Raw genomic sequence first — 17,939 nt, 5'->3', positions numbered from 1 at the left:
TATATATATATATATATATATATATATATATATATATATATATATATATATATATATGTCGTACCTAGTAGCCAGAACGCACTTCTCAGCCTACTATGCAAGGCCCGATTTGCCTAATAAGCCAAGTTTTCATGAATTAATATATTTTCTCAATTTTTTTTCTTATGAAATGATAAAGCTACCCATTTCATTATGTATGAGGTAAAAAATTTTGTATTAGAGCTAAAGTAAATGTAGATATATGACCGAACCTAACCAACCCTACCTAACCTAACCTAACCTATCTTTATAGGTTAGGTTAGATTAGGTAGCCGAAAAAGTTAGGTTAGGTTAGGTTAGGTAGGTTAGGTAGTCGAAAACCAATTAATTCATGAAAACTTAGCTTATTAGGCAAATCGGGCCTTGCATAGTAGGCCGAGAAGTGCGTTCTGGCTACTAGGTACGACATATATATATATATATATATATATATATATATATATATATATATATATATATATATATATATATATATATATATATATATATATATATATATATATATATATATATATATATATATATATATGTATATATATAACAACTAGAGTTACTGTTCCGTGTTCCAGGAAGGACAGGTTCGTGCTACGACGTGTCGGTGCCGAGTTCCTCGGTGTACACCCACTCACTACACGTGGCGGGCGTGGTGGGCGGCGCCAAGCTCACCCGCACCGTTTCTCTCACCCTCAAGAGCACCAGCGACATCACCTTCGTCCAGACGGACAAGTACCTGTACGAGCCCAGCCAGAATGTCAAGTTCAGGATCCTCACTCTCACCGGACCTTACCTCAGCGTCTCTACTGACCCGGTGAGTTACCTCAGCGTCTCTACTGACCCGGTGAGTTACCTCAGCGTCTCTACTGACCTGGTGAGTTACCTCAGCGTCTCTTCTGACCCTGTGAGTTACCTCAGCGTCTCTACTGACCCAGTGAGTTACCTCTGCGTCTCTACTGACCCGGTGAGTTACCTCAACCTCTCTACCTGACCCGGTGAGCTACTTCAGCGTCTCTACTGACCCGGTGAGTTACCTCAGCGTCTCTACTGAGCCGGTGAGTTACCTCAACCTCTACCTGACCCGGTGAGTTACCTCAGCGTCTCTACTGACCCGGTGAGTTACCTCAGCGTCTCTACTAACCAGGTGAGTTACCTCAGCGTCTCTGCTGACCCGGTGAGTTACCTCAGTGTCTCTACCTGACCCGGTGAGTTACCTCAGCGTCTCTACTGACCTGGTGAGTTACCTCAGCGTCTCTTCTGACCCGGTGAGTTACCTCAGCGTCTCTACTGACCCGGTGAGTTACCTCAGCGTCTCTACTGAGCCGGTGAGTTACCTCAACCTCTACCTGACCCGGTGAGTTACCTCAGCGTCTCTACTGACCCGGTGAGTTACCTCAGCGTCTCTACTAACCAGGTGAGTTACCTCAGCGTCTCTGCTGACCCGGTGAGTTACCTCAGTGTCTCTACCTGACCCGGTGAGTTACCTCAGCGTCTCTACTGACCCGGTGAGTTACCTCAGCGTCTCTACTGACCCGGTGAGTTACCTCAGCGTCTCTACTGACCCGGTGAGTTACCTCAGCGTCTCTACTGACCCGGTGAGTTACCTCAGCGTCTCTGCTGACCCGGTGAGTTACCTCAGCGTCTCTACTGACCCGGTGAGTTACCTCAGCGTCTCTACTGACCCAGTGAGTTACCTCAGCGTCTCTGCTGACCCGGTGAGTTACCTCAATCTCTATACTGACCCGGTGAGTTACCTCAGCGTCTCTACTGAGCCGGTGAGTTACCTCAACCTCTACCTGACCCGGTGAGTTACCTCAGCGTCTCTACTGACCCGGTGAGTTACCTCAGCGTCTCTACTAACCAGGTGAGTTACCTCAGCGTCTCTGCTGACCCGGTGAGTTACCTCAGTGTCTCTACCTGACCCGGTGAGTTACCTCAGCGCCTCTACTAACCTGGTGAGTTACCTCAGCGTCTCTACTGACCCGGTGAGTTACCTCAGCGTCTCTTCTGACCCGGTGAGTTACCTCAGCGTCTCTACTGACCCGGTGAGTTACCTCAGCGTCTCTACTGACCCGGTGAGTTACCTCAGCGTCTCTGCTGACCCGGTGAGTTACCTCAGCGTCTCTACTGACCCGGTGAGTTACCTCAGCGTCTCTACTAACCCAGTGAGTTACCTCAGCGTCTCTGCTGACCCGGTGAGTTACCTCAATCTCTATACTGGCCCGGTGAGTTACCTCAGCGTCTCTACTAACTCGGTGAGTTACCTCAGCGTCTGTACTAACCCGGTGAGTTACCTCAGCGGCTCTACTGAACCGGTGATTTACCACTACGTCTCTACTGACCCAGTGAGTTACCTCAATCTCTATACTGACCCGGTGAGTTACCTCAGCGTCTCTGCTGACCCGGTGAGTTACCTCAGCGTCTCTACTGACCCGGTGAGTTACCTCAGCGTCTCTACTAATCCGGTGAGTTACCTCAGCGTCTCTACTAACCAGGTGAGTTACCTCAGCGTCTCTGCTGACCCGGTGAGTTACCTCAGTGTCTCTACCTGACCCGGTGAGTTACCTCAGCGTCTCTGCTGACCCGGTGAGTTACCTCAGCGTCTCTACTGACCCGGTGAGTTACCTCAGCGTCTCTACTGACCCAGTGAGTTACCTCAACGTCTCTACTGAGCCGGTGAGTTACCTCAACGTCTCTACTGACCCGGTGAGTTACCTCAACGTCTCTACTGACCAGTTCCGTGGGATCCATTTCTTACAAGCTTTCTAAATGGCTCACCAAAATCTTGTCCCCATTGTTAGGAACTATTTCCTCTTCTCATTTGACTAATTCTCTTGAATTAGTTAACAAATTTAATAGTATTCCTGTCACTCCTGATGTAAAGTTAATCAGTTTTGACGTTTGTTCTTTGTTTACAAAGGTACCGGTTGATGATATTCTTGATTATCTTGCTCGTGAACTAATGAATCATATTTTACCTCTTTCTGCTGATATTATTGTCAATCTTGTTAAGTTGTGCATTAAAGAATGTACATTTACCTTTAATAATGAGAATTATTTACAGACTTTTGGAATGGCAATGGGGAATCATTTATCGCTATTGCTTTCAAACTTGTACATGGAATTCTTCGAAAAGAAATTTGTCTCAAAAATTACCCCTGGAATCATTACATGGTTTAGATATGTTGACGATATTTTGTGTATATGGCCTACAGATGTAAACACAGACGAATTTGTAGCCAAACTTAATGATCAAGTCACCGCTATAAAATTTACTGTGGAGACTGAAATTGATAAATGTTTGCCATTCCTAGATGTACTTATTCACAGGGAAAATTTTTCACTAAAGTTTAGTATCTACAGAAAACCTACGAATAATTTATCTTATGTTCATTATTTTTCAAGGCATAGATACAATGTGAAAAAATCTATTTTTTCTTCAATGTATCTAAGAGCTCTTCGAGTTGTGAGTCCAGAATTCTTAGATGAAGAGTTTAAGAATATTGATTCGATTGGTCTCAAGCTTTGTTACCAACTGAGTTTTTTGGAAGTTTGCCGTAGCAAAGCACGTCGTACATATTATAATAATATATGCAGAAAAAATATTCGCCCAAAGAATGTGTTATGTTTACCATATTTCTCTGTGTTTGAGAATATTGTCAAGGCCTTGAAACGTTTTGATATACATGTATTGTTTAGCTACGAAAATACTGTTGGTAAGCTATAAGTTAGAAACAGTCCTCGTAGTGATAATTGTGTCATATATATAATACATTGTAAAGACTAATAAATTCTATGTTGGGCAAACATCTAAAAATTTCAAATGTAGAATTTCGCAATATAAATACTCTGTAAGACACTGCCTATTGTCTAATGCTTTGTTTGTTCATCTGTCAGCAGATGCTCACCAAATTGATTGGGAGATGGCTTCTTCAATAATGAATTGTAAAAGCACTTATACCAGGAACATAATTGAATCTGCTCTGACACAGATTACAAAAGAAAGTAATTTGAACATTAGCAGTGGTTTATATAACTTAGATCCATTTTTGATAGATCAATTAGAGGGCGATTTGAGTAGGATCATTGATACTCATTTGTCTCACTAATTCATTGTAAATATTTACTATCTTATGCTATTATTATCCATGTGTGGGCCTATTGGTGGGTATGAATAGGAGATGCCTCGTATGGGCCAATAGGCCTTCTGCAGTTCTTATGCGGCTCATATTTGTGTCAACCTAATTCTCATTCATTTGTCATTGTACCTCACCTCACTCCACCACTCTCTCCTGCCTATATATGTCCACTTCTTGACCTGTAAATCACTCCTTCTGAAGATGTATTAATACGAAAGTACTTAAGGAAATTCCTGTTTCAATTCTTCTTCCGTGGTCTGGAGAGAGAGAGAGAGAGAGAGAGAGAGAGAGAGAGAGAGAGAGAGAGAGAGAGAGAGAGAGAGAGAGAGAGATAACTCAATCCATTTTAACCAGTATCACTCATAATTTTATTAAGTAGTGAGTGAAGGGCTAAATGTTTGACCACTGCATGAGGTCTGACAAGTAATGTGTTGGTGTCCCCGGCAGTACCCGGAGGTCTGGGTGCAGACGCCGGCCGGCACCCGCGTCGCCCAGTGGAAGAACGTCGACAACACCGCCGGCCTCGTCCACCTCGACTTCGACCTCGCTGACGAGCCCGAGAAGGTGAGACACACTTGTGGTAATAGACGATAGGAACACGAGACGAAAATACAACACACAATGAAGTAATATAGTTTTGGTGAGTATGTTTACAAAATGAGAAAAATATTATTGTAATAAACTTCGCTTCTCAAAGTGGAACGTTATTGTGGTCTGGTTAAGTAGGACTGGGCTCATTGGTGCTCACTTGACGTGGTGAGGGGCTCTGGTGCACAGTCCTGGGGGCTCTGGTGCACAGTCCTGGGGGCTCTGGTGCACCGTCCTGGGGGCTCTGGTGCACAGTCATGGGGGCTCTGGTGCACAGTCCTGGGAGCTCTGGTGCACAGTTCTGTTGGCTCTGGTGCACCGTCCTGGGGGCTCTGGTGCACAGTCCTGTTGGCTCTGGTGCACCGTCCTGGGGGCTCTGGTGCACCGTCCTGGGGGCTCTGGTGCACAGTCCTGGGGGCTCTGGTGCACAGTCCTGTTGGCTCTGGTGCACCGTCCTGGGGGCTCTGGTGCACCGTCCTGGGGGCTCTGGTGTACAGTCCTTGGGGCTCTGCATGGTGCACCGTCCTGGGGGCTCTGGTGCACAGTCCTGGGGGCTCTGGTGCACAGTCCTGGGGGCTCTGGTGCACCGCCATGGGGGCTCTGGTTCACCGTCCTGGGGGCTCTGGTGCACAGTCCTGGGGGCTCTGCATTGTGCACCGTCCTGGGGGCTCTGGTGCACAGTCCTGGGGGCTCTGGTGCACAGTCCTGGGGGCTCTGGTGCACAGTCCTGGGGGCTCTGGTGCACAGTCCTGGGGGCTCTGGTGCACAGTCCTGGAGGCTCTGGTGCACAGTCCTGGGGGCTCTGGTGCACAGTCCTGGGGGCTCTGGTGCACAGTCCTGGGGGCTCTGGTGCACAGTCCTGGGGGCTCTGGTGCACAGTCCTGGGGGCTCTGGTGCACAGTCCTGGGGGCTCTGGTGCACAGTCCTGGGGGCTCTGGTGCACAGTCCTGGGGGCTCTGGTGCACAGTCCTGGAGGCTCTGGTGCATAGTCCTGGGGGCTCTGGTGCACAGTCCTGGGGGCTCTAGTGCACAGTCCTGGGGGCTCTGGTGCACAGTCCTGGGGGCTCTGGTGCACAGTCCTGGGGGCTCTGGTACACCATCCTGGGGCCTCTGGTGAGGGGCTCTGGTGCACCGTCCTGGGGGCTCTGGTACATCGTCCTGGGGGCTCTGGTGAGGGGCTCTGGTGCACCGTCCTGGGGGCTCTGGTCACCGTCCTGGGGGCTCTGGTACACCGTCCTGGGGGCTCTGGTGCACCGTCCTGGGGGCTCTGGTACACCGTCCTGGGGGCTCTGGTGCACCGTCTTGGGGGCTCTGGTACACCGTCCTGGGGGCTCTGGTACACCGTCCTGGGGCTCTGGTGCACCGTCCTGGAGGCTCTGGTGCACCGTCCTGGGAGCTCTGGTGAGGGGCTCTGGCGCACCGTCCTGGGGGCTCTGGTGCACCGTCCTGGGAGCTCTGGTGAGGGGCTCTGGTGCACCGTCCTGGGGGCTCTGGTGCACCGTCCTGGGAGCTCTGGTGAGGGGCTCTGGCGCACCGTCCTGGGGGCTCTGGCGCACCATCCTGGGGGCTCTGGTGCACCGTCCTGGAGGCTCTGGTACACCGTCCTGGGGGCTCTGGTGCACCATCCTGGGGGCTCTGGTACACCGTCCTGGGGGCTCTGGTACACCGTCCTGGGGGCTCTGGTACACCGTCCTGGGGCTCTGGTACACCGCCCTGGGGGCTCTGGTACACCGTCCTGGGGGCTCTGGTACACCGTCCTGGGGGCTCTGGTACACCGTCCTGGGGGCTCTGGTACACCGTCCTGGGGGCTCTGGTACACCGCCCTGGGGGCTCTGGTACACCGTCCTGGGGGCTCTGGTCTATCGTCCTGGGGCGGGAGAGGGCTTCCTTCTGCTGCTGGCTGAACAACCTGTGGTTGTGGTGACTGGGTTTACCCTGGACAGAGACCTGCAGGAATAATATTGTCATCCACACTTCTGGGGACATAAACATACCATTCACTTGGAGGATGAACCAAGTAACTGCGGCTCTTGAAGGGTAACTTGCGTCTTTCCTGAAGAAACACGAGTAAACTAAGATGTTAGCTGAGGCCCAAGTGCAGAACAGCAGATATAGTGTACGTGGACTTCTCTAAAGCTTTAGATAATGAACCACATGAAAGACTCTCTCCACGTAGGATAAATGGTAAAACATTTGAGTGGATAAAAAAAATATACAAGGAAGGCAAAAGGTTGTCTCAGGTGGATATAAATATAGTTTAGAATGCCAAGTGTAGCACCGCAAGGTTCCATCCTGGGACCAACTCTTCTTGTAATATATAACACGATATAGAAGAGAACATTAGAAACCAAATAATCAAGTTTACAGAAGAAACCAAATAATGAAATTTACAGATGACATTAGAATCTATGGTAAAATGGGAAGCAAAAAAAGGTTAATTCCTTGCAAGGCGATTTATTAATATTACAAATCCAAAACGGTGCTTGTAGAGCATATCAATATACACTATAACTACCATATCAACAAGACGAACATGGTGGAGATTGATGAAGAGAAGCACCTAGGCCTTATGATCCACCAGTCACTGACAGTTGCTCAACAAGTAGACGCTGCGGTAAAAATGTCAACAAGACCTTGTGAATAGTCAAACGAAACGTTAATTTGAAGGACAAGAAAGTGGTTGTTCAACTGAACAAGTTGTTTCAGGAACGGTTGAGGGCCAGAGCAGGACTAACAACACTACACACCGGACATGACTGGCCGGATCTCAGTGGAACTTTTAGAATACTAAACAATTTGTAGTATAATAATCCAGACCACATTATTAAAATGTGTAATATAACTCACAAAGTGCATCATCATGAGACCTAACAGTGTTCTCTGGAGGACACAAAACAAGAGATTATTTTCCCCTTAGATAAAAAGTCCATGATATCACCTACTTGTCGAAGCCGTAAATGCGGAGACATTAATTCAGTTGAAAAGAATCATAGGAATAATTCAGGAACCTTTGACAAGCCGCCTACTTCCTGGCCCCATCAAGACCACTAGAGACTTTGGACCTCGGGTACATTAAGCACCAACTTATCGTGGTTTTAAGTCATTATGTCACATTTTGTTCACTAACAAACAACAAAAATATCTTGCTGTTGACTGATGATACTTAATAACTTGCTCCTCATCAATAGGAATTATTTATTACTGATTCTTGAATAATGATAAAAAAATATGTTTAATGTGTCAAAATATTTGATGTAGCTAATCCGACCATTTTTGTCAGGGATTGTACACGCTGTTCGTGAAGACGCCCCGGGGCCAACAGCAGAGTGTGACCTTCAAGGTGGAGAAGTTCGTGCTGCCTCGCTACGAGGTGGTGCTCAAGCCTCCCGCCTACATCCTGGGCACTGACGAAGCCTTCACCTTCACCGTGTGCGCCAAGTGAGCCCCACCACCCAACACCACCCACCCACTACTCTCACACTTGATAAACAACTCCGTATAGTTTAAATTACATTTTGGGATCAAAAGTTTCCGAAAGTAGTCAATGTTATCTGAAGGTTAATGTGAAGAGTTTCAGAGCCCAGTAGTTGTGTAACTGCTAGAACATTAACGTAATTCACTGAACACTGAACTGTTTAAGTAAAACCACAAAAATGTTATTAAAGTGAGGCACGTATTTCCTGACTATTTTATATTGTGCTAATCATTAAAACATTCATATGAGGGCGGCAGGTAACTCGCCTCAGATGTGAGTTATTCTCCAGAAGTTTGTAGCTCAGTCCTCATCTCTTCTTCCTCATCCCCTCTTCCTTATCTCCCCTTCCACATCTCTTCCTTCGCACGTCTCCTCTTCCTCATCTCTTCTTCCTCATCTCCTTTTGATCATCTCTTCTTCCTCATCCCTTCTTCCTTATCTCCTCTTCCTCATCTCCCCTTCCTTCACACACGCATTACTTAAATTCGGCTTTAAAATCTTCTAAATTGATTGTATATAATAACTTATAAATGTCTAGGGCCATGGGGGTATAGGGCTCTACCTACTCTAGGGTCACGGGGGTATAGGGCTCTACCTACTCTAGGGTCACGGGGGTATAAGTCTCTACCTACTTTAGGGTCACTGAAGTACTGGGCTCTACCTACTCTAGGGTCAATGAGGTATAGGGTTCTACCTACTCTAGGGTCACTGAAGTACTGGGCTCTACCTACTCTGGGGTCACTGAAGTACTGGGCTCTACCTACTCTAGGGTCAAGGAGGTATAGGGCTCTTCCTACTCTAGGGTCACGGGGGTATTGGGCTCTTCCTAATCTAGGGTCACGTGGGTATAGGGCTCTTCCTACTCTAACGCCCTGGGTGTAGAGCACATCACCGACTGCAGAGTATATATTGCAGGGTATATATTGCAGGGTATATATTGCAGGAATATATATTGCAGGGTATATATTGCAGGGTATATATTGCAGGAATATATATTGCAGGGTATATATTGAAAGGTATATATATTGCAGGGTATATATATATTGCAGGGTATATATATATTGCAGGGTATATATTACAGCGGTATATATTGCAAGGTATATATTGCAGGATATATATTGTAGGGTATATGTTGCAGGGGTATATATTGCAGGGCATATATTGCAGGGTATATATTGAAGGGTATATATTGCAGGGTACATATTGAAAGGTATATATTGCAGGGTATATATATTGTAGGGTATATATTGCAGGGGTATATATTGCAGGGTATATATTGCGGGGAATATATTGAAGGGTATATATTGCAGGGTATATATTGCAAGGTATATATTGCAGGGGTATATATTGCAGGGTATATATTGAAAGGTATATATTGCAGGGTATATATTGCAGGGTATATATTGCAGGGTATATATATTGCAGGGTATATATTGCAGGGTATATATTGCAGGGTATATATATTGCAGGGTATATATTGCAGGGTATATATTGCAGGGTATATATTGCAAGGTATATATTGCAGGGGTATATATTGCAGGGTATATATTGAAGAGTATATATTGCAGGGAATATATTGCAGGGTATATATATTGCAGGGTAAATATTGAAGGGTATATATTGCAGGGTATATATTGCAGGGGTATATATTACAGGGTATATATTGCAGGGTATATATTGCAGAGTATATATTGCAGAGTATATATTGAAGGGTATATATTGAAGAGTATATATTGCAGGGTATATATTGCAGGGGTATATATTACAGGGTATATATTGAAGCGTATATATTGCAGGGTATATATTGCAGAGTATATATATATATATATATATATATATATATATATATATATATATATATATATATATATATATATATATATATATATATATATATATATATATATATATATATATGTCGTACCTAGTAGCCAGAACGCACTTCTCAGCCTACTATTCAAGGCCCGATTTGCCTAATAAGCCAAGTTTTCCTGAATTAATATATTTTCTCTAATTTTTTTCTTATCAAATGATAAAGCTACCCATTTCATTACGTATGAGGTCAATTTTATTTTATTGGAGTTAAAATTAACGTAGATATATGACCGAACCTAACCAACCCTACCTAACCTAACCTAACCTATCTTTATAGGTTAGGTTAGGTTAGGTAGCCGAAAAAGTTAGGTTAGGTTAGGTTAGGTAGGTTAGGTAGTCGAAAAACAACTAATTCATGAAAACTTGGCTTATTAGGCAAATTGGGCCTTGCATAGTAGGCATAGAAGTGCGTTCTGGCTATTAGGTACGACATATACATATATATATATATATATATATATATATATATATATATATATATATATATATATATATATATATATATATATATATATATATATATATATATATATATATATGTCGTACCTAGTAGCCAGAACGCACTTTTCAGCCTACTATGCATGGCTCGATTTGCCTAATAAGCCAAGTTTTCCTGAATTAATATATTTTCTCTAATTTTTTTCTTATGAAATGATAAAGCTACCCATTTCATTATGTATGAGGTTAATTTTTTTTTATTGGAGTTAAAATTAACGTAGATATATGACCGAACCTAACCAACCCAACCTAACCTAACCTAACCTATCTTTATAGGTTAGGTTAGGTTAGGTAGCCCAAAAAGGTAGGTTAGGTTAGGTTAGGTAGGTTAGGTTGTCGAAAAACAATTAATTTATGAAAACTTGGCTTATTAGGCAAATCGGGCCTTGCATAGTAGGCTGAGAAGTGAGTTCTGGCTACTAGGTACGACATATATATATATATATATATATATGTGTGTGTGTGTGTGTGTGTGTGTGTGTGTGTGTGTGTGTGTGTGTGTGTGTGTGTGTGTGTACTCACCTATATGTACTCACCTATATGTGCTTGCAGGATCGAGCATTGACTCTTGGATCCCGCCTTTCTAGCTATCGGTTGTTTACAGCAATGACTCCTGTCCCATTTCCCTATCATACCTAGTTTTAAAAGTATGAATAGTATTTGCTTCCACAACCTGTTCCCCAAGTGCATTCCATTTTTCTACTACTCTCACGCTAAAAGAAAACTTCCTAACATCTCTGTGACTCATCTGAGTTTCCAGTTTCCACCCATGTCCCCTCGTTCTGTTATTATTACGTGTGAACATTTCATCTATTTCCACTTTGTCAATTCCCCTGAGTATTTTATATGTCCCTATCATATCTCCTCTCTCCCTTCTTTTCTCTAGTGTCGTAAGGTTCAGTTCCTTCAGCCGCTCTTCATATCCCATCCCTCGTAGCTCTGGGACAAGCCTCGTCGCAAACCTCTGAACCTTCTCCAGTTTCTTTATGTGTTTCTTCAGGTGGGGGCTCCATCGTGGCGCGGCATACTCTAAGACGGGTCTCACGTAGGCAGTGTAAAGCGCCCTAAAAGCTTCCTCATTTAGGTTTCTGAATGAAGTTCTAATTTTCGCCAGTGTAGAGTACGCTGCTGTCGTTATCCTATTTATATGTGCCTCAGGAGTTAGATTAGGTGTCACATCCACTCCCAGGTCTCTTTCTCGAATCGTTACAGGTAGGCTGTTCCCCTTCATTGTGTACTGTCCCTTTGGTCTCCTGTCACCTGATCCCATTTCCATAACTTTACATTTACTGGTGTTAAACTCCAGTAGCCATTTCCCTGACCATCTCTGCAGCCTGTTTAAGTCCTCTTGGAGGATCCTACAATCCTCGTCTGTCACAACTCTTCTCATTAATTTTGCGTCATCTGCAAACATGTGTGTGTGTGTGTGTGTGTGTGTGTGTGTGTGTGTGTGTGTGTGTGTGTGTGTGTGTGTGTGTGCGCGCGTCTCTACACCTAGCCGCGGCCTCCACACCCAGTTGGTGGCTCCACACCCAGTTGATGCCTCCACACCCAGCCACGGCCTCCACACCCAGTTGCTGGCTCCTCACCCAATTGCTGGCTCCACACCCAGTTGCTGGCTCCACACCCAGGTGCTTTTTCCACACCCAGTTGATGCCTCCACACCCAGTTGCTGGCAGTTGCTTGGCCATGACCCAGCGTGTTTGCCCCCCTCTATAAAACAATGCACAGTTTAACTCTCCCAACCGACTTGAAATGGAAGGAGTCCCAGCGGTCGGGCAGGACTCCACAAACCTTGAGGTACCAACAACTGCTCCTAAAAGAGGTTTTTGCCAAGTATGCAACAAAAACCTTACCAAAGCGATCATTGCGACGTCTGCTAGAACATTACCACACATTCCTAAAGCAGCCCGCCCAAATGCAGCAGCCAAACTCTGTAATCTTCTGAAAAAGGTCAATGATGCCCCGGAAAACATTCAAGCGTGGCATAATGTCCTTCTGTTTGGCAGTGTATGCCTCACCGTCCCTGCAAGGAGGAACAAATCACTTGCTTCCTCGGTCCTGAGGGCGATAAGTGAATACCCAAGGGGGGGACAACCTAGTTCGCCTGCCTCTCCGAGCAAAACACATCCACCGCAGAAATGGTAACAACAACGTACCGGAAACTTACAAAATCAGAGCACAAATCACCAAGAAAATTGAAGAGGGAAATACCGCAAGTGCTATTAGAGTCCTCACCAGTGACAAGAAAATTGCTCCTCGAAACTCAGCCACAGCACGGGCCCTGCAAAGCAAGCACCCACCCAGAGCCCCTCAAGGTGACAACATCGTTCCGCCATCAGCCGACACCATTTCAGACCCATTAATCGTTGGTGACTCTGAGGTTTACAAAGCAGCCCTTTCTTTTCCACCTGGGTCAGCAGGCGGCTTTACAGGGTTAAAACGCAAATGTTAAATCCTGCGGTTGGTGATGCTGCACAAGATCTTCTTATGGAACTCACAAGGTTCGTCAACATGTGCCTGGCTGGTGAGATACCTGAGGTCATCAGGCCTCTCTTTTTTGGTGCCTCCTTCTGTGCTCTCAAAAAGAAGGACGATGGAATCAGGCCAATCGCTGTTGGCAACACTCTCCGACGCCTGATTGCCAAGGCTGCTACGAGGGTAGTCAGCCAGCAAGCGGCTGAATTGCTGAAACCAATCCAGCTAGGATTTGGAATCCCCCAAGGCTGTGAAGCGGCTACCCATGCAGCACGAGCATACATCACCAACATTTCTGATGAAAAGGCCCTGCTCAAACTGGACTTTAAGAATGCCTTCAACATGGTCAGAAGAGATGCAGTACTTTGTGCCGTACATCGCCATTCTCGGCCCCTCTACCCGTTCATACTATCGTGCTACAGTGGTGAGTCAAAACTGCTCTTTGGTGAACATGAAATCAGATCATGTGAAGGTCTTCAGCAAGGTGATCCTCTTGCTCCTCTTCTTTTCTGCTTAGTCTTAAGGGGGCTTATTACGCTTATTACGGGTTTCGTAAAAATTGTTCAATTTGCTTATAATTTTTTTTATGAAATGGTTATAGAAAGGGCTGCAACTGGTCCAAGTTTCACCATCACACCCTAAACAGAAAAGGAGAAAAAAATACACAACGCATTATGCAACGAATGTTCAACATTCTCAAATAATCTCAGGAAACACATGTGTCAACTAAAATGTCTACTATGTGCTGTAGAAGCACAAACTCTTGTAATAATTGTAATATGTATGTGCAATATATTTATATGTAAATTTTTTTTTTTTTCTTTTTTTTTCTTTTTTTTTCTTTTTTTTTTCTTTTTTTTTTCTTTTTTTTTTTGGCCAATTTTTTTTCTCGTTTGTTATCAAGGGATTTGCATGAAACTTGCACACCTTGCTCAATGGATGCCTATCTGCAAGGGTGCCAATTATGAACGAAATCTGTCGAAGTCAAGCTCAGCTACAGGTGGCCGAACTTGGATCTTTATTTTACTCTGGAAAGTAATTTACAACTTCAAGGCGTTTCTCAGCTTTCATTTATTAATCAATTTACATGCAAATTACACCTTATATGTAGAGTTTGTGCTTCTACAAACCTATTGAGACATTTTAGTCCAAAATCCATTTGTTGATTTTATAAAAATTTATAAACATCATATATTGCATATTTTTGGAAGGGTAACTTTGAATACTTATATTATTGCACTAGACACGTTTTTTGATAAAACTGATCAATACAATCTATTATTATGTGTTAGTTTAATATCTGAGTGTTATAGAAATGATTTTAGTTGACACATGTGTTCCCTGAAATTATTTGAAAGTGTTGAAAATTCATTGCATAATACGTTGTGTATTTTTTTCTCCTTTTCTTTTTAGGGTGTGATGCTGAAACTTGGACCAGTTGCAGCTCTTTCTATAACCATTTCATAAATAAATTTATAAACAAATTGAACAATTTTTACGAAACCCGTAATAAGCCCCCTTAAAAGAAATCACAGAAAGATTGTCCAGCGAGTTCAACATCTGGTTTTTGGATGATGGCACTATAGCTGGCACCGTAGACCATCTCTTGGCAGATATCAGGAAAATAAGAGAGCAAGAAGTAAACCTGGGTCTTGTCCTGAACCCTTCCAAGTGTGAAGTAGTCTCTTCCAACCCAGACATCGTAGCTAGAATAAGGTCTGCCTTGCCTGGAGCCCATGTCATTAGGGCCGAGAACAGCACCCTCCTTGGAGCTCCCCTCGGGTCTAACGCCATTGAGGAGATCCTTGACAAGAAAATCGCAGACCTTAGGAGGATGGAAGACAGAATAGGTGATATCGATGCCCACGATGCTTTTTATCTCCTCACCAACTGCCTATCCCTTCCCAGGCTAACCTACTTTCTTAGGTGCGCCCCATCTTACGACAGCCGAAAGCTTGAAGAGTATAACCTCTTACTGAAGACCATGCTGGAAAAAGTTGTTAACCTCTCCCTCAACGAATGCCAGTGGAAACAATCCACTCTTCCTGTTAGGCTCGGTGGCTTGGGTGTCCACACTGCTACCCAAATTGCTGTCCCAGCCTTCCTATCTTCCTCCTCAGCATCAGATGACCTGGTTAAGGAAATTCTACCTGACACCCTAAGTGATGTAGCGGGGATACAGGACCCCCACTACACGGAATACGACACGAAATGGGGTGCCATGGCAGACCCAGCACTCAGACCAGCCATGCCGAAAGCCAAGAAACAATCCAGTTGGGACAAAGACACAGAAGCCACAGCTTTGCTGGAGGCGCTAACAACCCCCAGTGATCGTGCAGGCCTCACAGCTGTGCAGGCTCCCCATGCAGGGGACTTCCTTTTGGCAGTCCCAAGGTCTGCGACAGGCACACGTCTTAATCCGCAAGAGCTCCGTATTGCAGTCGCTCTCCGTCTTGCTGCCCCTATTCACACTGTTCATAGGTGTATTTGCGGCGAGGCAGATGCTGACGAATATGGATTGCATGGCCTGCACTGTGGAAAATCGTGTGGTTGGCACACTAGACACGACGAAGTCATGACATCATTAAAAGAAGCCTTGCCTCTGCTCAGTGTCCAGCGGAGAGAGACCCGCAACCTACTGAACCGTGACTCTGTTAGCTTTGCCGGCCGACCAGACGGAATCACACTGCGACAGTGGAAGGGTGGCAGACAGTTGGCATGGGACTATACTTGTGTATCCACCCTGGCAACCACATACATCAACCTCTCTGCCGGCCAAGCAGGAGCCGCGGCGACACGCAGAGAAAGAGACAAGTCAGCAAAGTACAGGCAATTAGATCATCAGTTCAACTTCCTTCCAATAGGGTCTGAGACCCTAAGCCCATGGGGAGAGAGTGCAAGAAGGTTTAAGGATCTTGGTTCCAAGCTCATTGACACCACAAGAGACCCTAAAGCAGCAAGTTTTCTCTTTCAGCGCCTCAGTGTCGCGATCCAGAGGGGGAATGCTCGCTGCATCCTCGGTTTCTGCCAGGCGTAGGAGGAGTTCGAGGAAATCTACAACCTCTAGGAAGCAAATTTTTTTTTGTGTCCTCTTAATGTTAATTTTTTGTATTAAATCAGATATGTAACTGTATAACCTTGCATAATAAAGTGTACACTATATATATATATATATATATATATATATATATATATATATATATATATATATATATATATAAATATATATATATATATATATATATATATATATATATATATATATATATATATATATATATATATATATATATATATATATATATATGTCGTACCTAGTAGCCAGAACGCACTTCTCAGCCTACTATGCAAGGCCCGATTTGCCTAATAAGCCAAGTTTTCCTGAATTAATATATTTTCTCTAATTTTTTTCTTATGAAATGATAAAGCTACCCATTTCATTATGTATGAAGTCAATTTTTGTTATTAGAGTTAAAATTAACGTAGATATAAGACCGAACCTAATCAACCCTACCTAACCTAACCTAACCTATCTTTATAGGTTAGGTTAGGTTCGGTAGCCAAAAAAGTTAGGTTAGGTTAGGTTAGGTAGGTTAGGTAGTCGAAAAACAATTAATTCATGAAAACTTGGCTTATTAGGCAAATCGGGCCTTGCATAGTAGGCTGAGAAGTGCGTTCTGGCTACTAGGTACGACATATATATATATATATATATATATATATATATATATATATATATATATATATATATATATTTATATATATATATTTATATTTTATATATATATATATATATATATATATTATAAATATATATATATATATTTTTTTTTTGTGATCATTGTTGCATATATATATATATATATATATATATATATATATATATATATATATATATATAATATATATATATATATATATATATATATATATATATATAATATATATATATATATTGTGACGGTAAAGCGTTGGTGTTCGGCTGTTTCAAAAGCTGGGGGCAGGGCCTCGTCACATCACAAAAAAGAAAAGAGAAAAGTTTGTCCTTTCGTCTGTGGTAAGGTAATGGGAAGACACACAAAACACAAGTATATAAACAATGAAATTTTAATTACTCTAGAAAACAAGACATGAATAAAGGCAATCTCATAAAATTCAACACTGGTCAACAAACAAAATAACATGAATAATAACTGGCAATGAAAAGTTACTCTAAGACCAGAATGCAAAAATAGTGATTTTAATATAAATTAATATGTGCGGTGCTGGAATACTGGCTTCAGGCTGCCACCTCCCTTAGTACACGAAAGCCAAGGCTTAGTCTACTAGCGAGAGATGTCAACTCCAAGGAGCACAAAGATATTCTGACGAGTACGGCGTGCTGCTGCCCAGACGTCGACTCTCGGTGGTGGTGAGTGCAGGTGCGGCGAGACACCAGCCAATCACCAACAGGCAGGCGGAGGATAAGCAGTTTGCTGGTTACGGCGGCTGTAGCAGGTGTCGGGGTGTGCATGGTACGATTTGCTTCCTGGGCAAAATGTTTGGCGATACTGGTGGACGTATCTTTTATATAGTATCTTGTACTTTACGACATAATGATGTAGGGAAGAGCAGGCTCAATCTCTCTTGAAAGAGATTATCGTCACAACTCTCCCCCGAAACCTGCGGTTCTGGAAGAAGTTACGTCTTCATGTGGTGGAGTGATAGTTGGAGTTGCTTCTACTTCATAGACTCTGGAGAGGGCGTCGGCTATGATGTTGTCAGAACCCTTGATATAGCGGATCTCCAGGTTGAAATCTTGCAGATATAAAGCCCATCGTAGAAGACGTTGGTTATGGAATTGGGCTTGATGT

At 43.8% G+C, this 17,939-nt stretch overlaps 1 protein-coding gene across 1 annotated transcript in view; it reads left to right on the top strand.

Moving 5' to 3' along the window:
• LOC138357549 (pregnancy zone protein-like) overlaps positions 1-17,939 on the top strand; it is a 657,491-nt gene that overhangs the window by 79,587 nt on the left and 559,965 nt on the right. Inside the window, exons 3-5 of the mRNA XM_069314408.1 lie at positions 609-847; positions 4,620-4,736; positions 8,041-8,198. Of these exons, the coding sequence (XP_069170509.1) occupies positions 609-847; positions 4,620-4,736; positions 8,041-8,198 (514 nt within the window). The remainder of the gene's footprint in view (positions 1-608; positions 848-4,619; positions 4,737-8,040; positions 8,199-17,939) is intronic.

Source organism: Procambarus clarkii, chromosome 79, assembly GCF_040958095.1.
Source record: "Procambarus clarkii isolate CNS0578487 chromosome 79, FALCON_Pclarkii_2.0, whole genome shotgun sequence".
In the NCBI taxonomy this organism is placed as follows: domain Eukaryota; kingdom Metazoa; phylum Arthropoda; class Malacostraca; order Decapoda; family Cambaridae; genus Procambarus; species Procambarus clarkii.
This window is presented reverse-complemented; position numbering and strand designations above follow the sequence as displayed.